This window comes from Triticum urartu, chromosome 4, assembly GCF_003073215.2.
Source record: "Triticum urartu cultivar G1812 chromosome 4, Tu2.1, whole genome shotgun sequence".
NCBI classification, from domain to species: Eukaryota; Viridiplantae; Streptophyta; class Magnoliopsida; order Poales; family Poaceae; genus Triticum; species Triticum urartu.
Window position 1 is genome coordinate 97,726,726 of NC_053025.1, and position 22,858 is coordinate 97,749,583.

The 22,858-nt window shown below is 50.7% G+C and overlaps 1 protein-coding gene and 1 long non-coding RNA gene across 2 annotated transcripts; both read right to left on the reverse strand.

Moving 5' to 3' along the window:
- Positions 1-3,827: 3,827 nt before the first annotated feature.
- On the reverse strand, positions 3,828-4,937 carry LOC125550863. The gene is made up of 2 exons (XR_007301969.1): positions 4,435-4,937; positions 3,828-4,298 (listed from the first exon to the last, which is right to left on the reverse strand). It is a non-coding gene; the product is annotated as an uncharacterized LOC125550863 (long non-coding RNA).
- Positions 4,938-6,413: 1,476 nt separating this feature from the next.
- On the reverse strand, positions 6,414-10,216 carry LOC125550864 (multiple organellar RNA editing factor 1, mitochondrial-like). Its single transcript, XM_048713975.1, has 5 exons — positions 9,759-10,216; positions 8,151-8,248; positions 7,994-8,059; positions 7,195-7,907; positions 6,414-6,650 (listed from the first exon to the last, which is right to left on the reverse strand). The coding sequence occupies exons 1-5, from the start codon at positions 10,127-10,129 to the stop codon at positions 6,639-6,641; spliced, it is 1,260 nt and encodes a 419-aa protein (XP_048569932.1). The 5' UTR covers positions 10,130-10,216; the 3' UTR covers positions 6,414-6,638.
- Between the last annotated feature and the right edge of the window lie 12,642 nt (positions 10,217-22,858).

The following is a 22,858-nucleotide window of genomic DNA, read 5'->3' on the forward strand; positions in this document are numbered from 1 at the left end:
AAGATCATCCCCGAGTTCAGCGGGCCTCTCCATCGATCGAGCATCGGGCTGCCGCTGTGTCTCCCCGTCGGGCTGCAGTGCCGCCGCCCCGTGGTTCTTCTCGCGGCTGCATCGACTTGTGTGTCGCCGCTGCGTCGCCCCTTCAAGCCGTAGTGCCGCGATATGCGGTCCCCACCGCCACCCCGAGGTCGTCCCCGCGGTTGCACCGACTCGCGCGCCGCCGTTGCGTCGCCCCTTCGGGCCGCAGCGTCGCGACGCGCGGTCCCCGCCGTCGCCCCGACCCGCCTGCCGCTGCTGCGTCGCCCCTTCGGGCCGTAGCGCCGTGGCCCGCGGTTAGCTCCACCATCACCGTGCGTCGACCTCCCGTGGTATGCCGCGCCGTGTTCCTTGGCGTGGGAACGCCACCGTCCGTGCTGGTCTTCGTCACACTGTGAGGGTTCTTCGCCTACTTCGAGCATCGCCGCTGCGCTTCTAACCTGGCCGCCGCTGCCGTCAGGCCGCCGCCGCTGCTCTTCTTCGGCTGCCGCCGCCGCTACCCCCGTAGCTGCCGCATCCGCCCGTCCACCCCCTTCGTCTTTGTCCAGCACCAGCCCGTCGCCAGTGTCGCCGTCATCTACCCTGACCGCTTCATCTACTCCATCAACAGCGGGCGACATTGGCCTCACGCTGATTGGCGCCGCAACCGTCGTCGAGTCCTTCTCTGCTGGCCTCTCTGACTTCTTCGACATGGCGTACAGCTCGTGCAGGTCCCAGTCTTCGCATGCCCGGTGCTGGCAACACCGATGCGTGGCTTCATCCACGACGTGTCCCCGGGCCTGGCAAGCCTGGTCGGCGCTTCGTCAACTTCGTATTCGTCCATCTACGCATTCCCGGTGCTGGCAACACCGGTGCGTGTCTTCGTCCACGATGTGTCCCTGAGCTTGGCAAACCCGCTGCGACGCATCATCAACAACATCTTCTCCCCGGTGCACCACTACTTCGGCACCACTGCGCCCATGCTAACTCGGCGCCCCCTTGCGCCCGCGACTCCACGGCGACTTCCTCGACACCGGCTACCCTGACTCGACATCGACCACGGCATTCTTCGCACGGCTACCTCGACCACGGCTCCACCACCCACCCTCTCGGCTACATCGACAAACGGCACAAAGGGCTACCGCCTGCTTGAGCAACCTCGTTGGTTTCCACTCCAGCCACGACTCCGTGATGCGTCGACCGTTACGACTGTGGGGGGTGTCCGTCGGCTTGCCTTCGGATTCTTCTTCATTCTCACCGTCTGTGTTGCTACCGTTGTGACTGCAGGGGGATGTTGAGTAACGTGATTGTATTAAGAAACATAGGTTAGACTAGAAAATATTCTAGCTTGCCTTGTACTCCACGTAGATCATGTACTCATATATATATATGCCCACAAGGCTTAAGCAATACAAAAAACTATTCCATCAACCTCTCTCTCCCTTCTAACAAGAAGATGAAAAAAAATTGTTTACCGAATGGAATCAATTGTAACTTTGAGCCTAAGCCTCTGCAATCATTTTTGTGGATGCTTTCACAAACACCTTATTGATACGAGTCATGTTGATTTTAAATTTCTTATAATAGCGAACTGAGAAGTTATGGGCTGAATCGACATCTTTGCCCATATGAGTTAAAAAAGCACACTCTTTTCCATTATTCACTTTCTTCCACCTATCAAAGCCCAAGACAGTAAACGTATCTGAGCCGCACTTCCTAATTGGCTTATGTGCATTGTGTAAGGTGGAAACTCGAGCCAATCAAACTGCTTGAACCAACTATATTGGAAACGTTGACGATTTTTTGGTGGATGATCCTTATATAGATACTCCTTATGTGTGGCATGTATTGGTCTTCAGAAATATAGAATCACTGTGCATATAGATTTTCTTAGAAGTCAAACTTTGATCATTTTATACATAAAACTATTTATATACACAATACCATATATATATATATATATATATATATATATAATATGAAACTACGTCTTGTGATGAACTAATGATATGTATTTGGCATTCTAGATGTAAATATTTTTCTCCATAAATTTGATCAAAATTTGTGAGGTTTGAATTTTTGATATATGCACTACATCATGGAATCATGGGAGTATTTGGTTACTTGCTTATTAAAAATATTTCAAGAGAAGGTGTTGCGTTTAGAAAAACTTAGAAGCATACGATAATGTTACATCTGACAAACGTCAGCTGGGAGGGAATGGCAAGGGAATGCTCTTTTTTTTTGCAAATTTAGTTGGGAAGAGAGGGTAAATCCTGCCTTTTTTACAGCAAATGGCATGCGTTTATGAAGAAACTGCCAACCTCATACTTCTTTTTTGCGAGAAAATTACCGATATATTCATCATAGCATCGCAGTACAAAGAACATAAAAATAATAAAAATTACATCCATATCCGTAGACCACCTAACGACGACTACAAGCACTGAAGCGAGACAAAGGCGCTCCATCGCCATCACCCCCTCCCTCAGTGGAGTCGGGCCAAACTTATTGCAGTACACAGTCTAAACTTATCACCTCAAATGTTCGTAAATACCAACCCCTCCTAGAGAATGTTCGCCGGCTGCGGTCCAAAACATAAGATTAAGGCATCTCCAACGCCGACCCTCAAACCACCCGCATACGTTCGAACCGCGCATCCGGATGTGTTGTACCACCCAATGTTGGTCCTGTCGGTCCGTCCAGCGATCCGGACGTGTTTTTTCCCGCAAACCGGAGACAAACTACGGGGGTTGCGGGCGTCCGGACCGCTGCCACGCCCGCGTCTGACCGCCTTGCCCCATAAAAAATCCTACCCGCCTCTCCCGTGCTTTCCATCGGACGTCGGCGCCGCTTGCCACTCCGCATTCATATCGGCCCACAGCATGCAACGGTCGGCATTGATGCCCGCGATTTGACCGAACGGGAGGGCGGCAAGGAGTGATCGCTTAGCGATTGCTCCGCCAACGCCGGCAGGGGCAACGCCGCCGCCAGGGCTCCGCCGACAGTGGCCAAGGCGGCTCTCCGCACCATGCAATAGGAGGCGGAGCCGCTCCTACGCGAGCGGCAGGCAGCCACCGGACAAGGCTGTCGCGGCCTCAAGCAACATTGCGTCACTGAAGGGACGACGAGGACACAGACGACGATGGTGGTGCGGCAGGACAAAGCGGCCACGCGTACGAGATAGTCGTCTGGTATTTATAGTTTTTAGTAAAACAATCAAAAAATCATCCGTTATGTAAATTATATCCGAACTTGATGAAATATGTCGTCTTTGCATGAATTTCATATGGTTAGTTCAAACAGTTGATGAAATGTATGCAAGCAGCTTTGGATGTTCTGCTCCCGCATCAGTGTCCGCGGGCTGACCCCTTGTCCGCGGACGAATGCCGGAACATATTTGCGGTCCAGCTTTAGAAATGCCCTCATCCAGAAAAAATACCCTATGGACAATAAAGTGGCGCGGCAAAGGCAAGCGATCCCTGCTGGCTAGAATTTTGTACACTAGGGACGTGTTTGGTTGCCTGCAACCATATGATGAGGCTGTATGAGGAAAACGATACAGGCTAAGCAGGGCCTAGTTGAAGAAAAATATTGCAAAAAACGACGTATACATGTTGATTGGTTACCTGTATGGTGGTTGGTGGGGTTTTGCAGCATACAGGCTCACACATTTAGTAGCGGCGGCTTCCCATATACGCTGTGAGAGGAGTATATGGTCTGACACGGAAAAGAAGAGAATTTTTCTCACCTCGTGATCCGTGCGAGTTTGCATGAATGAAAACCGATAATGTGGGAATTTCTCCTCAGCATGATCCTAGAGTGCTTTAAACATTGTGCAATACACGGAATTGATGCGAGCCAAATAACCAAACACCGTTAGCGAATTTTTTTCTCTATATGCAGCCAGTCTATCGACCTCCGTATGGGAAACCAAACACGCCCTATCCGTAAAAAAAAAACACGCCCTAGAAAGATCCGGATTCTTGTTTGCATTTTTCAGCTTTGTTTCTACGTCGCCCGTAAACAAATCTTAATTCGCAGCGTGGAACATGACACTTGGACAGATGGAGACGAAACCCTCCCTCTGTGCAACGTGCTCACGGCGAGGGCACACGTCGGGACGGGGCCACGTCCGTGTGTGTGCTGTACTTCATGTCACACGTGTGGCGCCGCACAAACTCCTCGTGTCCGTTCGGTCTGGCAGAAAGAAGCTTGTCCAATTCTTGGATCCGGTGACGGCTGTCGCACGTACTACTATACCTGGCAAACCCTGCATGCACCTGGTGGCAGCAGAACATCAGAAATAATAAGCAGGGAAATTGTCCCCATCTACCTGGGGCTTGGACACAGCAAAGCCTGGTACTAATCTTGCTTGGTAACTTTTTTTTTTGAACACATCTTGCTTTGGTAACTTACCAAAGGGAGTCTCCCCAATAACCACACAATGGTGACTGAATTCTGAATCCAAGAGTTGCCCACCTGAAGAAACAGCATTTGATTCTCACCTAAAGAAAGAAGGATTCAGAAGGTGAGATCGGGACGCGTAGACGATTATCGCATTGCCGAATTGAACTCGACCTGCAAAGGAGATCGAATCCAGTGGCTTCAGAGAGATTTTTCATTTTTGTTTCTTGAAGAGGGATGGCCTGGCATGGTGGATGAGAGCCCCTCTGGTTAGCCAAGAAGACCCACCCATGCAACCACACAAACTGCATCCATCACAGGGGCTTCCCAGCCGATGGTGAGATGGATCAGTTAGCAGAGGCATTGCATAGGCAAGTCATTCTTGGCTATCAGATGAAGGGAGGCTCTCCATCTCCATGCAAGGCTTCACCTCTTCTTCTTCTTCTTTTTCTTCACACTTGATATGCAATTCCTTCTCTCATGTATGTATGTTTGATGGTGGGTCTCCTTGGGGGTCTGTGTGGCATGCGTCCCTGCTGGCTCAGACAAGCTGGCATTTATAGTGTGGACATGGGAGGAGGTCAGGGCAGGTGTTGCTTGCGGCTTGCCACATTTAAGCTGAGTCGCACAATTGGGATCAGTCCAAATTGTATTTGTAGCCGAGTGAAAATCAATTGTATTTATTTGAGTGAGGATTTTGGATTATCGGAACTCTACATGAGGTTTTTATTTTTAACCGAGTGATGTATGTGCACCGTCCATTATAAAAGTTCACCAGAGGAACAAAACATATACCAAACATAAAAAAAAATACATTGAGGTGTCTACCACCAAACGACCACTATCGTCGTCAAAACGAGCCGCCGACGCACCTCTGCCGATGCTCTCCTATTGGAGTTGGCCTGACCTTATCGATGGCAGTCAGGCAGTCTTCATGAACATGCCCCTAAGGACCAATGTCCTTGAGCCGCAGTCGCATGTCGAACCCTTTAATTGATCAGAAGCGCCTGGCACCAGATCTCGCTATCGCTTATGTACGATGAGGAACATTAACCTTGCTACTACAAGGAAACGACAGGAATCTACATAGAAGCGACGTCAAGCTAGTCATCTTCCACGACGAACTCGAAGAGGCTCAGAGCTCGAAAAACCAACTCAAAAATGAAGCGATGTCATCAGCCCATAATATAAACGCTTTTATATTATAGAACAGAGAGAGTAAATGAAGCCAAGGAACCAGGATTTCCCTTGCCGCCGCCAGGGTAGCAGATACAGGGAAGGTGATTCCACAGACTGACCAGCAGAGCCTGGAGGGGATGAGTTCAGATGGTTAATTTGCATTTTCCAAGATTTGTTATGCAATGTTTGTTCAATGGGAAATGACATTTTCGTCGGCTACAAGGTATTTGTGGTGACTTTGACAATCTCAAACTTCGTATGTTTGGTCTCTTGGTAGGGTTCGATCTCTTAGGTGTAGTCATATGGATAGGGTGTGCATATGTGTGTTCATAGGTATATTTATAAAAAGAACATATATTTTACTGCACTTCCCCATTATGTCCATATCGCAATATTATTCCATTGAAAAGTAGATTTTATTCTATAGATCCTGAAAGTTGACCCACAAAATTCTTTTGAAATCTCATCCTCAGGGATTGAGATGCCCAATGTCAAGATCGATCAAAGCATCTAAACGGTACCTCTCGAAAAGTAAGTCTAGCGAATGTCAATGAGCATCCAAGAGTCAAGAGTAACAATCACAGGCAGTATATGCTTACTGCATGATACCAACGATCATTTCCCAACACAGGTGAAATGGTCAGATCACCGCAGCAAATGATTAAGGAATATTGCTTGAGGCTGCAATTTCAGGCATCAACTTGTACGTGTATAGTGCACTTGTACGGGCCATCAAATGCAATAATTCTACTGCTTATATCATAAGTTGCAGGACTACATCACAAGTTCGACGACAACTAAAGCATGAAACATCCATCAAAAGCACAGACCGCTCCAGACTTCACAAACCTTTCAAAAAGTCAAATATATGGCTACAAGAAATAGTAACGCACATCGATTTATAAGTCTACGATGTCAATGCAGGCAACAGGAGGCAATAAAGTAGTTCGGTTGTTTATTTTACAGGTGGAAATTTCTACATTTCAAGTAGAGCAACTAATGCCTTGTTCTTCGTGAAGCTACTTCTCATCAGATCCTTACTGCCTACCCTGCACGACACCAAAATGAAGAGGCATCAGTGATTAGCCACAGATTAACAGTATTATAGCAAGACTACAGATACAATTTTTCATAGGCATATTCCTCAGGGACCGCTGCTGCCAAATGAGTGTGCGGAGAAATTGGAACAGAATAAGATTGTCATAGCTTGGGTTTGATGTATGCGTCAGGATTTCCTTATAAATGATTGAATAATGATAATATATGCTTGCACTTATATTTAACAACTTAGGAGGTTCATTGCTCTAATGGTTTACCAAACAGATGTGGGTGAGCATTTAAGAACAAAAATTTAATCCACTTAGGAGACATGTGGAAACTGAAATCTAACAGTCAACATACAAACTTCAACCTCTCAGTGGGCAAGCACTACAGGCGTGATAAAAGTAATATTCATAGGTTTGATCGAAGTACTAGGTCGCACCATAATTATGCGATTTAAGCTTTATGGACAAAAGATATCAACATTGATCAACTTTAATCCGATACTTGTCCATAGTGCCAGTAAAAATCATATGACAAATGCTTTTATACCTGCCAGTTCCCTTGTTGTCCTTCACCTGGGCTAGGATACTGATCGGAAACCCCTTGTAAGTTATCTCCTCCATATGCAGGCGCTGCACCCTGTCTGTTGTCTCCACCATAACCAGGACCCCCTTGGTTACCTCCAGCATATCTCGATCCAGACGGTTGCCCATAAGCTGGAGGTCCAAATGGCTTCCCATAGGATCCAGGTGCAGACGGTTGACCATAATTTCCAGGTGCAGGCGGTTGACCGTAATTTCCAGGTGCAGGCGGTTGACCATAATTTCCAGGTGCTGAAGGGCCACCAGGCCTGAGATCTCCTTCCTGTCCTTGCGAGAAACTCCTGCGCTCTTGTGGATCTTGGAAACCTTGACCGGCTTCATTTACACGCCCTTGGTACCCACCAGGTGCATTGTAACCTGGACGGTCGGCGGAATCATTCCTCCCATAACCTCTACCATCTTGTCCAGCTTGTGTGTAATTCTGCTGTGGAGCGTAGCCTCTTACTTCTTGCTGTGGGCGGGACCCTTGGAAGTTTCCTTGTGGTGGCGACCTGTTCTGGTAATTTCCGTGAGGTGGAGGACTGTTCTGGTAATTACCTTGCGGTGGAGGACTGTTTTCGTAATTCCCACGATAGTTGCGGTTTCTATCATTCCTTGACGGTTTGCTATACTGAACAGGTGGTGGTCTTGGAGTTATGACACCATTCTCATATTTGTCTCCTGATGAAACCAATTCACACATACAGATTAGATTGGGGGCATAGGAAGTTACTAAACAGTAATTGATGAACAAGAATACAACAAACCTCCATACTCCTTTGTCTCTGGGTATAAATATGAATCAGGCAAGATAAAAACAACTCCAGGCAATCCTGATCAAAATGCAAAAAAAGAAGGTACTTAAATTTATAGAATAACAAACATTTCAAACAGAATATAAGTCTATATATCACATCATCTCACCGCGAAACTTTTCTGACATTTCCTCAGTCATTACAGCTTGAAAACCAACATATGTTGTTGTACTAAGAGCATACATCCTCTTCTTAGCCTCCTCATAACTACAAGAAGCTAAGAGCTCAGCTAAATGTTGCAAATGATATTACATTGCTTACACATCAGTCGGAAGAAACATTAGCATCATAAATAAGGGCATGCCTTCACTAGATAATTTCAGAGCCATCAATTTGATAAGCAACAGCTTCACAAATTCTAGGCAAGAGCAACGACTTAACCTTTTAAGAGCGGAAACAGAACCATCAAATATAGGGAACCATTCGCTAGCAGTATTCATTGGTGTAGAAACAGACCATTCGCTAACAACAACAACAACAAAGCCTTTAGTCCCAAACAAGTTGGGGTAGGCTAGAGGTGAAACCCATAAGATCTCGCAACCAACTCATGGCTCTGGCACATGGATAGCAAGCTTCCACGCACCCCTGTCCATAGCTAGCAGTGAGCATCAAATTCGATGAATAAGAACATACTGCAGAAACTATAACAGATAATGGGATCTTTGAACTGAAAAGTACATTCAAAATACTAGATGTAGACCCCATAATGACTTAAGTTATATATTACCAAAACGTTATGAAAAATTACCATTGCCATTCTCCAAAATCAAATTATTCTATATTTCCCTTTATAACCAGTTAATTACTATTCTAATTTCATACAGAAGAAAGCAACAAAGCTGACAGCGCAAACGATATTAGTTTTCAGGTCAATCTCGAGGTGCTACTTCTGATATTTCTGCCTAGTGGCCCACGTCTAGTTTAGTGGAGAGCCCTAACTAGAAAAGGCAGGATTAAATGTATGGTTGGATTATGGAAAATGCATGTCTTTACACTCAGGAAATGATAAATAGCAGTGAATTTAGAATATCTTGAATACTTCAAATCACCACACATACAAAAATGCTCCAAACAGAACAATGTTACTTGACATAGGTGTATCAAACTACCCCCTCCGTTCCATAATTCTTGTTTATTCAAGTCAAAAAATGTTGATGACACACAAAAAAATTGCATCATTCATGACTAAATCACTGGAGCTATCGAGCATATAAAATTTTAAAACGTTATTAGTCGCCATAAGTAGAACAAGGCACATTATCGCAAGAATCAAATTCTGTTGACATAATTCAGATCCATAGCCACCAAAATAAACATGACACCCGCCCTCAAAGCTATCACCCACTCACCTGAAAAAGCAACAAGCAGCTCAATGATTCCAGCAATTGCAACTACAGATTATTATCGTAAACCTTTGTTAATAAAAATATTAATATGGAACGACAATCAAACTAACAGCACGCCATATATCCGAACCAAATGAATACCACACACACGCAGCCTTCAATCACTCCAACCATACACAAGACACAAGAAAGGAAAGCAATCAGACTCATCCTCTGAGACTACTTCGACACGAGATGAGTCCGATTCCTGACCGATTCACACATTTCTAACGAGAAACGAAATAAGACTAATTCGACATGAAGACAGGTCCATTTCCTGACCGATTCACAGATTTCTGACAAGAAACGAAATAAGGGGGACTTCGTTATACCTTCCGACGACCTTGGCGAGGGTCTGCAGGTAGGTCTCGATCATCTCCTCGCGGGAGGGCTTGGGGTCGGGGAACTCCATTGTGATGAGCCAGTGGTTGTAGTCGCACCCCTCGAAGAGGATCTCGTCGGGGTCGATTTTGGCGTCGTCCGCCCCACCGCCGTAGTTACCCCGTGCCGCTGCCGCCGCCGTCGACCGGAAGCCGGCGGCGCCCCCGGGTAGGAACAGGCGCGGGAGCGGCAGCGGCGCGACGAAGGGGGCGAGGAGGGGGGGCCGATGGGGGGATGCCGCGGCGGAGGCGGTCGGACGGAGGAGGGACGCGGAGGTGGAGGCGGCGGCGAGGGCCCGACGGAGGCGGAGCGCGAGGGCCATGGCGGGCTAGGGTTTTCGTTGGGGGCGCCGCGGATGGAGGCTTCTGGGGTTTAAGGGGGTCGCGTGAGATGGGAGCGGTATACGGAAATGAGCAGCAGGGAAGCGGCATACGGGTGAAAGTTGGGCCCAAAAAAATGTCTAACCAGTTTCGTTAAACGCTATAAATTTTGTAGTGACCCGTATAATCAGCTCAACTTCCCCTCTCATCGTGGGAAGGATGGCCCCTTTATGTAGAAATGCCACATCAGTGCGCCGCCGGCGGAGTCTGCCATCACAGGCGACGACGACGACCATCATCGTCACGTCGCCCACCCACCCGCTTGCCGTTGTCACCCATTGTTCGCCATCGTCGCGCCACTGCTAAAAGAACACTTTCAAAAAAAGTTTTTACAGGACTTGCTAAAGCACCTCACGTAAACCTCCCCTGAATTATATAGACACCTCGTAAAAGTATTTTTAGAAGAAGTTTCTTTTAAACTTGTTGAAGAGGCTCTAAGTGCTTACTTCCTCCGGGTTTAGTAGACCCTTTATTTATTTATTTTGATAGAAAGACTATAAAGAAATCCCCTACAGTACAATTGGTGCAACAAACCCAAATTGCAAGTACCGTGCCTTGAACCTGGGTGGGTGGGAAGGCATCAGCCCCTTCCCACCACTAGGCTATGCCTTAGTCTGGTAGACCCCTTATGTTTGGAATCAAATTCTGATCATCCATACAACAAACATAATATAAAGTACATGCTACAAAAAGATACCTCGAAACAAGTTCCTTGCAGTATTTTTTTGTGATATATATTTCTTAGTTTATTAATTAAATTTATGGTCAAAGTTTTGCCCAAAATAAGAGAGCTAATAAGGCAGGCGGAGGAAGTATTTCTCATGGTGTGTTTGGTGGTGTGCATCATCTCATATATTCCTTTTTCAACCCATGTACAGTTGTTTGGTAGAGTGCATGTGCTCCATCATTGGTGGTTTCCTCGGGAAACCGTCATGGTACCTTGATCCGGGAAACCGACAGATGGAACCCCCGCAATCTGACAATATGTCGTCCCTCGAACCCGATTGAAAACGAAAGTATGTATGCCACAAGCCGAAGTGCGGCGAGCATCCGAGGAAGGCCTCATATAGGGTGATGAAACACACTATGTAAAGGATTGAATTGGGGATAAATGACGCAATTGGAGGCAGTAAAAATGCAAGAGTCCCCCGCAAGAAGGGGTGAATTGGAGATCCCAAACCTCTAATAAGAAAAGGGGACAAAAGCATACCCGCTCCTTCTTCTAGGGGTTGGGGTGGGTTCTTGGAAGGTATCCTGGTCAACGATGACCGGCCCCGGACGTGCATACGCGAGCTCCGATGGGGTAGATGCCTGGCATTAGAGAGACAGTCCAGTTGGCCTTGAGACATTGTGTAGTGATTCCACTCTCCCTCAACAGTGATGGTCCCACATGAGGACGAGGCAGGGGCATAACCCACACCCCTGGATCTTTTCTGTGGGAGACCGTCGGCAATTAGTGGAAGCAGGAAAGCGCATGGGAGCACGGCGGAGGTTGGGGCGAAGAGGCAGAGCACGAGGAAGAAGATCACGACAAGGAATGACGTGTAACTCTTCGCTTGTGACCCTCGTATCCTTTATATGCGAGGGAGATTTGTGAAGCGACGGTGGCATAGCCGAGCCATGGTGCATTAAATCTGCTTTTTTCATGTGCGTCATGCGCGAGAATTGAGTTGGCAATAGTTAAAATTTGTATTTGTAGAAACGCACGGTCGCCTTTTTGATGGGATGGGCGATGGTGAGTCCTGACCCACGTTTGCACTTAGCACTGACCGGCGCGGCAGAGACGTCTTTGCAGCCATGTAGGTTGATGGACGGGATGGGGCAGCGATGTCGGCCTCAGCCCCAACCATCATTACCCTACCAAACATGGGAATACTTCACAACTAAGGGGGTGTTGTGCGAAAAGATTTCCGACATTCGGAGCAACAAGGAAGTAACGAAGAGCTTGCCGTAAACCGAGGTGGACCTGAAACATCTCGAATACGAACCAAACATCGGATACATAAGGATTCATTGAACCAATTTTCGAGACTGAAGACCAAAGAATGAAGAACAACTCGAAAGATCCGAGGAGCGTCTATGATTTGAAGACTGGTTCAGGGGCTACTAACGGTGTTCCGGATTGTGGGTCACTCACCACGTTGTCTCCCGGCCAGATGGACTGGGTCATGGACCTCCATATCGGTTCACCAGTGGGCTACGTCAAGGGGCCCATGGCGTGTGAAAGGAAGGCTCCTGAAGACTTGACGTATACTCCAAGACATTAGAGGTTGTTTACAACACGTTCCCTTTTGTGTGTAATCGACTAACTTGTAACCCTAGACCCCCGCCCCCAGCCACTATATGTAAGTGCATCTAGTGCCACCCCTTGTTGATTTGGGAGTATTGACGACAAACTTGGTTGTGGGACTAATGTGTTTGTGAGATTCATAGGAGAACACAGGTATAAGTCCCTATGGATTCAGTTTACCCATCAAAGATGACCCCTAAAAATGTATGGAGACATTGAAGATAATGGTACACGAAGATTTTCGCTTGAAGACAATGGAGCGCGAAGACGTAGTCTTTTGGTAGCTTCATTTTATTCTCTCCTGAGTCATAGGAACCACCGAAGTATTGATGGCCCACAAGTATAGGGGGTCAATCATAGTCCTTTCGATAAGTAAGAGTGTCGAACCCAACGAGGAGCAGAAGGAAATGACAAGCGGTTTTCAGCAAGGTATTTTCTGCAAGCACTAAAATTGTCGGTAACAGATAGTTTGATAGCAAGGTAATTTGTAACGAGCAACAGGTAGCAATAGTAATAAAGGTGCAGCAAGGTAGCCCAATCCTTTTTATAGCAAAGGACAGGCCAGAACTTTCTCATATAGCAAGTAAAGTGTTCTTGAGGACACATGGGAATTCATCTAGTCACTTTCATCATGTTTGTTTGATTCACGTTTGTTACTTTGATAATCTGATATGTGGGTGGACTGATGCTTAGGTGTTGTTCTTACTTGAACTAACCTCCTACTTATGATTAACCCCTCTCGCAAGCATCCGCAACTACGAAGGAAGAATTAAGATAAATCTAACCATAGCATGAAATATATGGATCCAAATCAGCCCCTTACAGGATAGCGCATAAACTAGGGTTTAAGCTTCTGTCACTCTAGCAACACATCATATAACTACTACTCCACAATGCATTCCCTTAGGCCCAAATATGGTGAAGTGTCATGTAGTTGATGTTCACATAACACCACTAAGGGAATCACAACATACATATCATCAAAATATCGAACAAATACCAAATTCACATGATTACTTATAACTGGACTTCTGCCATGTCCTCAAGAATAAAAGTAACTACGCACAAATCATATTAATGTTCAAGATCGGAGGGGTATTGAATATCATTAAGGATCTGAGCATTTAATCTTCCACCAAATAAACCAACTAGCATCAACTACAAGATGTAATCAGCACTACTAGCAACTCACAGGTACCAATCTGAGGTTTTGAGACAAAGATTGAATACAAGAGATGAACTAGGGTTTGAGATGAGATGGTGCTAGTGAAGATGTTGACGAAGATTGGTCCTCCCACAATGAGAGGATCGTTGGTGATGACAATGGCTTTGATTTCCCCCTCCCGAATGGAAGTTTTTTCGGTGGAATCGCTCCGCCGGAGAGCAAAAGTGCTCCTGCCCAGGTTCCGCCTCGAGACGGCGGTGCTTCATCCTGAAACCCTTCTTCTGATTTTTTTTCTAGGTCAAATGACACCATATAGGAGAAGATGGGCCCCAAAGGCCTGCCAGGGGCACCACAAGCTTGGGGGGCATGCCCCCTAGGCTTGTCGCTGCCTAGTTGGTCCCTTTTGATATTTCTTTCTCTAGTATTATATATATATATATTCCAAAATAAATCTCTGTCAATTTTCAGGTCATTTGGAGTTGTGCACAATAGGTGTCTCCAATATTGCCCTTACCAGTCTAGAATTCCAGCTGTCAGCAATCTCCCTCTTCATGTGAATCTTGCAAAATAAGAGAGAAAAGACATAAGAATGGTATCATAAAGTGAAATAATAGTCCATAAATGCAATAAATACTGATAAGAAAACATGATGCAAAATGGACGTATCAACTCCCCCAAGGTTAGACCTCGCTTGTCCTCAAGCAAAATCCGGTATCGGTAATCATGACCACATGTTTAGAGATAGAGGTGTCGATAAAAACAAAATACAAACATGAGAGCATCATAGTCATTATCGTAACATCAATATATCATCATAAAACTTCTCATGCTACACTAGTACAATGAGGTGCTATACAAACGGTTTTTAACCCCTTTTCGCGATGGAATTTTGAACCGTCGCCAAGTGAGTGTGTGCGATAGGGGGGTCCTTCCCACACGACCCAGAAACCATCGGGGATAGGGAGCCTTGATGGATACAGTTGTCCCTATAAAACTGTTTATGATATCTCGAATATTCCAAACGCTTCATCCTTGCAACTCGTTTGTGCTTGCATTGCCATCGCGGTCGGTATTGTGTGGTGCTATGTTTACGATGCGCGGCCCATCACAAACAGTTCACAATTATAGAACGTGTATGATAAGCAGACAATCACACACATTTACTTTTCCTCGACTGTATGCGATTCGATGTAAGAGCGCATGCAGTTGTCCCTATAGAATTGTATGCCAAGCTTGAATACATCCCACACGATTCATCCGTCGTACCCGCGTTGGATGAAGACCTATCGCACGCATTCTTCTAAGACCAAACATTTGCGAAGCGCTCAACATCATAAACAGTCCATAATTGCCAAGCGTGTGTGATAAGGTGACTTCCGCAAACATTTAATAAAAAGTAACTGCGTGCGATGCTGTTGTTAATCGCAAATGTTTTTTCTTGGCTGATCGTGTGTGCAGTAGAGATTGATTGCACATGTAGTGGATCCGAGAAACATGTCTGATCTCCACGTCTATCGCAGACGTTTCGCTTTCGCAAATCGTGTGCACTATAATCCCTAATTTAATCCATAATTTAAAAATCACAGATTTTGAATTTGAAAGTAGGCAATCACTTATTTCATATCTAAACATGTTTATTACAAATATAGGTTCAACCACGAATGCATAATTCGAGGCACAAGTATATACACCGAAGAACTACAAAAGCACCAAGTAAAGAATGATGAACCACAGTTGTACTGAAGATTGTAAAGAGAGAGGCGAAAGACATTCTGGTTGCTGGAGAAGGTGAAGTGGAATGCCCATATTGTGCCCTCCTCCATGCATAATGCACGCACGACTCTAGGCCAACCCCTTGTTATGGCTACCTATCCATCCTTCACTGTCTTCATAAGGACTTCTCGATGCTCATTGTAGTCTGGATGAAATATTTTAACCTTCATTGCGTGTCCACCAATCATGTACTTTGCGAGGTAATCTTGAGTAAACTGCTTCGGGAACCACTGCGAATGAAAAAGATCCAGACACAGTTGTCTAACAACTCATTATGGGCAATAAAAAGAGAAGGCTGCAGAGTTTGTAGTTACCATCACTACAAAAAAGACACATCCGTGACATTTTGGGCCGAACGAAATTTTTTTCTGTCATGCTTATGATACTTCTATGATGATAATTGTGACAAAACCTGGTATCATCATAGATGTGGTGGGGTCCTACTTCTATGGCAAAAAATCGTGACAAAATGGGCTTTTCGTCCTGGGCGGGCCGGAGACGCAGCTGCATGACATTCTTTGGGTCGTCCATGACGGAAAAAACCGTGGTAGAAGTGAGGGCGAGGAAAATATCGGGGGGGGGGGGGGCCCCCGGTTTGGGGGGGGGGGGGGGGGTCCCCGGTTATGGTGGGTGGTCGGGGGCCGAGCGATGCGCGTTTCTCTCGTACGTGCACGCGTGTGCGAGAGGCATTGCGCTCTAACTAAACCTGAGAGAGGCGTTGGGCTCTAACTGAACCCGAGCGATTGCACTGCAGGCTACGCGTTACTGAACCCGAGCGATCGATCGATCCCTTGTTGTTAACTGAACCCGAGTGATTCCTTCGCTACTGCTGCTAACTGAAGCCGATCGATGCTGCCTCTTGATGAACAGTGAGCGTTGTTGGGGGGTTTGGATGAACAGTTCCCGATGGGGGTGGATGAACAGGACCCCATGGTGTTGCCGTTGGATGAACAGGACCCCCATCGAGCCGGTTGGGGGTGGATGAACATGACCCCATGGCGGGCTGGATGAACAGGACCCCGTGGAAGACTGGTTGAACAGTAGCCGGTGGAGGGCTGGATCAATAGTAGCCCATGGAGGGGTGGTTGAACAGGAACCCGTGGAGAGGGTTGGTTGAACAATAGCCGGTGGAGGAGCACGCGGTGGAGGCTCGATGAACAGGAGCTCGTGGATGAACAGTCACAGGTGGAGGCTGGAGGAGGTCGACGGTGGATGAACAGTAGCCCATGGAGGCAGTCGATGGTGGACATGAATAGTATCTTGTTGGCGTCCAGGGAACGGGGGTCCCCAGACTTGCCTACCTGCGGCTCGCGGCGTGGCTCCACCAGCGGCCCTGTATGACCCATCTGCATCAGCGAACACTCAAGACCCTCGCGAGGCGGACGACGCAAGACCTCCTCAGGGGCGGCCTCACCAAGATGGCTCACGAGGGGCGGAGAGATCAAGGCGAGGGGTAGCTCGCGAGGTCCCTGTGACGTAAGCCATGACAATCAAGGCCAGGCGGGTGCCAGCGCGCAGTGTCCTGGTTTCCTCTTTGATGCTAAGGAGGCAAGCGCAGGCGAGGAGTCCCGAGGCATCAGACAAAGGTTTCCATATCGATGCAACAAGACCAAGACCAGCAGGACGGAGGTCATCGTGGAGCCCAGGACGGCGTCACCACCAGAGCCTTTGGCAGACAAAGACCACCTGTTGTCAGGATAACTTGTACTAGTTGTCTCCTTTTAAATTTGGCCGTTGTGGGATCCCTTCCTGCCTACATTTGGGAAGAGGACCAGGGCCTCTATAAATAGGACTAGCCACCATCGTAGGTAGGCATCGGATCTGGAACTGGACCCATTCCATCCTCGACCACACAAGCTTACCGAGCTCGAGGACACCTCTCCTCAGGAGGCTATTCTTCCCTTGTATTTGTTCATCCTCAGCCCAAGAGGCAATCCACCACACCACACTGGAGTAGGGTATTACACCACATCGGTGGCCCGAACTAGTATAAACCCTGTGTCCCTTGTTCTGCGAGTTCGACGTGCCGAGCTTTGAGATCGTGGTGAGAGCGTGAGCTAGGGGGAGAGATCTTCGTGCGCACCCCAGAGTTCGAACCTCAAGGGTTTTGCCGGAACCTGAAATCCAACATTTGACGCACAAGGTAGGGGTGCGCTGAAGCTTTCCTTCCGTTGATCCACATTCCACCGCTCCACCGCATCCATGGCAGACGCGCGTCGAGCCCGCGCCGAGTGCCGGGCCGCCCTCGCCGCCCGTGTCGCTCAGACGGCCCCTGTCGGCGAGCCTCCCCATCGTTCTCCATCTCCTGTTGCCAACGCCGCTACCGGCCCGGCAGCAAACGAGCAGTAAGCATCATCACTGCACCCCTCCGTGCAGCGGGATGGCCGCACCGCCACCACGTCGCTGACTCCGGCCGGCTCATCGTCTCACGCTTGTCGCGCGCCCACGGACGCGCAGGCCGCGCTGCTCATGGCACGCGAGCTCCCGCGCTACCGCCCGGTCGATGACCTCTATGAGGACTGATTAGACCGCATCGCCGAGCTCGTTAGCGCCGCTGGGGGCTCTCCTGCACCATCCCTCTCACTGCCTCGCCCACCCCCAGCCGCGGGTGACGTAGCTCACGGAGCGCCTCAGCATCAAGATGGCGCCCTTGCGCCGAGACGCGCGGCTCATGGAGCGCCACCGCCTCCTCCGTGTCAAGACAGTGTCCTCGCCCCAAGACACGCGGTCCCGCGGTGTGATCCGCCATGTCGTGTGCCCACGCACGAAGAAGGAAGCTGTCAGGAGGTCCCTCGGCCGCAAGAAAACGCTCCAGTGCTCTCGACGCCACCACGGCAAGACCGCGTGCCGCCTGCGGCGGCGGTGCGCGGACATCAAGGGCAGGCTCCGCCTCTGCAGAGGGCCCCGGTGGTCACAGCAGGCTGCTGTGCCTTCACTCCCGAGCTGCGCACCGTCGTTTGGCCAGGCAAGTTCAAGCCGGATCTACCTTCGCGCTACGATGGCACCCCGACCCCGCGGAGTTCCTGCAACTCTACATACTGAGCATCGAGGCAGCCAACGACGACGAAAAGGTCATGGCGAACTGGTTTCCCATGGCTCTCAAGGATGGCGCCTGCTCGTGGCTCCTGAACCTGCCCGCGGGATCAATCTCCTCCTGGGGTGAGATGTGCAACCGCTTCATCGCCAACTTCCAGGGCACTCGCGACCGCCCTCCGACCGCGGGTGACCTGCGCCGTATCAAGCAACAACCAGGAGAGACCCTACAGAAGTACATCCAGCGCTTCAACAACGTTCGCCTCAAGATCCCCAAGGTGACAGACGAGGCCATCATCTCAGCGTTTTCCGATGGCGTTCGCGACGTAAAGATGAAGGAGGAGCTCGCCATCCACGAGGAGCTATGCACGACTCTGGAGTTGTTCAACATAGAAACCAAGTGTGCAAGAGCTTAGGAGGGGCGCCTCTCCCTCCTCGAGCTCCCTGTTGCTGACCCAGAAGAGAAGAAAGCCAAGGTCAAGGACGTGAAGCGCAAGGGAGTAGTCGTACTCGCGGTGGAGCCGGACACGAAGCGCGGCCGGGACCACCCCGAGTCATCCAAGAGCAGTCATCCGTTCTGCGCCTTCCACAATGTAGAAAGCCACAACACCAATGATTGTCAAGAGCTCAGGGCCATCCGAGATGTACGCTTTGGTCGACGCCCCGAGCGCAACGACCAGGGCTATGGCCGAGGAGGAGGACGAGGTGGAGGATGCTGGATGACCGCGACCCCCGTCAGGAGTGGCGCGACCGACCTCGTGAGGACCACTGGCAGGAGCAGCCTCGTGAGGGCGCCTGGCGCGACCAGCCTCGCGAGGACCGTCCTCGGGGCAATCCTGGCCTCCCTCTGCTGCCGCCACCACCAAGAAGGAACGATGACCACCATCAGGACGAGGGGGTTGGGGGCTTCTAGGAGCCACGCGTCGTTGCTTGCATCTTGGGCAGTGCTCAGGCCCTGGCTTCCCAGCGCATCTTCAAGCAGCTCTCTCGCGAGGTGAATGCAGCCCTCCCCAGGCTCGAGGCCACGCGTCCGCTCAGGTGGTCCAAGTACGCCATCACCTTCAGCTCGGCGGACCAGCTCAAATGCGCGGCGACCGCCGGCGTCCTTCCGATGCTCTGTTCACCCGTCATCAACAATGTCCAAGTCACCAAGACCCTCATCGACGGCGGCGCGGGGCTCAATATCCTGTCCGTCGAGACGTTCGACAGCCTTCAAGTACCCTATGATCAACTGCAGCCTACTAAGCCCTTCTCAGGAGTGACCGATGGTTGCACCACCCCGATAGGGCAAGTTCGTCTCCCTGTCACCTTCGGCCAGCGCGACAACTACCACACCGAGCTCGTCGACTTCGACGTCGCCCACATCCGTCTGCCGTACAATGCCATCCTCGGGTACCCAACATTAGCCAAGTTCATGGCAGTGACCCACCATGGCTACAACGTCCTCAGGATGCCAGGAAGCGGCGGAATCATGACAGTCCCCTACGAAGAAAGAGATGTGGTGTGCTTCCTCGAGCGCGCCTTCCAAGCCGCAACAATCGAAGACCCTAATAGCGAGGGCACGCAGTATCCTCCTGAGGCCGTCCCCAAGAAGAAGAAGCAGCTACTCCACATAGGGCCTTAGAGGGGCGGTGTCTCTAGCGGCACCGCCTTAGGATCAGCGCCCGCACCTGGGGCACCTCCCTCCCTCGCATAGGAAGGCGCGCCTGGCGCCCTCCTCGGGCAAGGCTCGGGGGCTCTCTTCTGGAGGGCCTCAGACCTGGCCAACATCACGAGGGAGGCGCTCGGGCACCACATGGAGGTGTTCTTCGTGGCACGTTTCCCTCAGGAGGGCACCAGGCGAGGAGAGCCCGACGCTCAGGAGTTCATCGTCAAGGCCACCCAGGAGCTTCAAGAAGCAAGGGCCATGCGCGACGACCGCCGCCCACCTGGTGCAGCTCCCCATCTAGGTGAGGGTGGTGAGCTGCGTGTCTGCATCGACATCCCAGGGCTCAACAGGGCCGCATCTCAGGAGCGCTTCTGGCCTTCGCGTGCTGGCCGGTGCGAGGGTCCACCTCACAGCTATGTTTGCATGCCGTTTGGCCTGCCGAGCATGGCAGCCGCCTTCCAGCACAACCTACAAAGCATCCTGGCAACCCAGGAGGCCAGGCATCACGCGGTCCTGGCGGAGATGGAGACGGTCCTCAAGGAGCCACCTGAGCCCCCAGAGCCTCCCGAGGCTCAGGGTCTTGGCGGCTCGTGAGGAGCGACTTCTTCAGCGTGCGCCTTCAGCTACCCCAACACTCCTTCGGCAACGAAACCAGGTGACACTTTCCAAAGCTTATTAAGCTGGGAGCGCCCCTCAGGCTGCATTATTCCCAGGTCGCATGGCCTGTCCCTGCGGCATGTATCCTCTTGCATCTTTAGCTTACCCTACTGGGGGCGCCCCTCGGGCTGCATCATCCCCAGGCCGCTCGGGTCCGTCCCAGTGGCATGTATCGTTCTCGCATCTATCTAAGCTAGCTGGTTACCATGCATGATTTATTTATAGTCATCCCTTGCTTGATTGTCACTCGCCGCGGCCGCCTGCGTCGCCCATCGGCCCCTCGCTCATCCTGCAATGGGGGCTACCCATGTTGGCACGACGCTTGTGCTCGGGTCTGCCCCTGCAATGTTGACAAATCGGAGCGGTCGAGCTCTGGCTCACGGCACGCCCGCACACGTCACCTCACCAGACCCTCAGTGCCTTCATCTTCTTGCGGAACGACCAGTGGCAGACCAGAAATCGTGGTTGCGATTTGTACCCTTCTTCGCGCTAACCTGCAGGAACCTCCCGAGGGCGACAGCAGGCGGTACCGCGGGCTCCCTCTTTTCCCATGCGATTCGCTTGTGCATTAAAGGGGGGTTCCTGAGCATCGCGACTCAGGAGCTCTTACTGGCTCTCCAGCCGTCACCCCTGGCCTTGACCACGGCATCGCGACCTGGCATACCAGCGGCGCCTGAGCTCGCTCGAGGGCCGGGACCCAAGGATGTAGAGCACACGGAAGAGCGTGGGAAAGAGGGGGAGACTCGCACGGGCCTAACCTGGCTACGTTATGGCCATCGACGCGCAAGCCTGGTGCTGCACAAGGAATCAACTCTGGACTGCCAAGATAAGTTTTGCACCCGGGTCTGCCGAGCGCTACGGCATAAGATTCCCACCTCTTGCAGCCTTGCTGCAGTGACGTCACCTCCCTTTCCCACCTTTAGGTAGCTGCTTGCACGCTAAAGGGGACCTCTTGAGCATCGCGCCTCAGGAGCTCTAACTGGACCTCGGGCCGCTCACCTCCTGGCCTTGACCACGACATCGCGACCTGGCATACCAGCGACGGCTGCAGCCTGCCTAGGGACCGGGACCTGTCGGCGTAGAGCACCAAGCTACCGTGAAGTTGGAAAGGGGAGACCGAGCCGAAGTAGGACATGCATTCCTAAATCTTCATAATAAGGACGATATCAACAAAAGGCATTACAGACCCTTTACACGCCCTCCACGGGGTCCATCTTGATGCCTCACAGGGAACAAAAGAAGGAAGTTCTAGGAGCCCTATCTACACGCGCCAACGCTGCCGACACCATCATCAATAGTGGGCCATGGGAGGCCGGCACCAACCTCATCCAGATCAGCGGCGGCGGTGGTCGGGTGCCGCGGTAGCGCTCTGGGCACGATGGGATCTTGCATGCACGTAGTTGTCGTCGCTTGTCTCCGGAGTCTTGTCATGCTCGGGAGAGTCGCTGGACCACCAGGAGTCACCACTATTGCTGGAGGAGCTGTCAGCAGGTCCGAGGGCGGGCTGAGCGCCTACCGCCGCAACGTCCTGGCGCCCCCTTTAGGACAGCACTCCAAGCGGCGGCCTTCCTCGTCGAAGACCTTGAAGAACATCGTGGAGGCGCCGTCGTACTCGAAGTGGATGGCGAGGGCGCCCTCCGTGCGGCAGACGTGGGCGACCTCACCCCATCCATGGGTCATGAAGACCTTGCCAGGGGAGATGACCTCAACCTCCGCCCCCGTTGCTGGGGTGTTGCACCCAGCGTGCTGCAACCACAGCTCCAGCGACCCCCTCGATGGCATCACCTCGGTGAAGAACAGCGAGAACTGGATCCACGTGCTCGGTGGCATCGCCGCCCACACCACGAATTCGCGTGAGGAGCCCTCAGCGTGGGTTCGCGGGGCGGCAGCGCATGCCGCCACTACACGGCCACCGCGGCCGTGGTGCGGGGGCATCGGTCCCTACTACCTCCTTCGGAGCCCTCTTCCTGGGCGTACAAAGACATCGGATAGCCCGGGGAAGGCCGTTCGTGCCAAGGCCTTGACACCTCTGGCCTCACGGCTACATCACAGCGTCGGGCCAGCCTCTTCTTCGGCTGAAGCGGCCCCGGCTCGTCGCGGGGGGC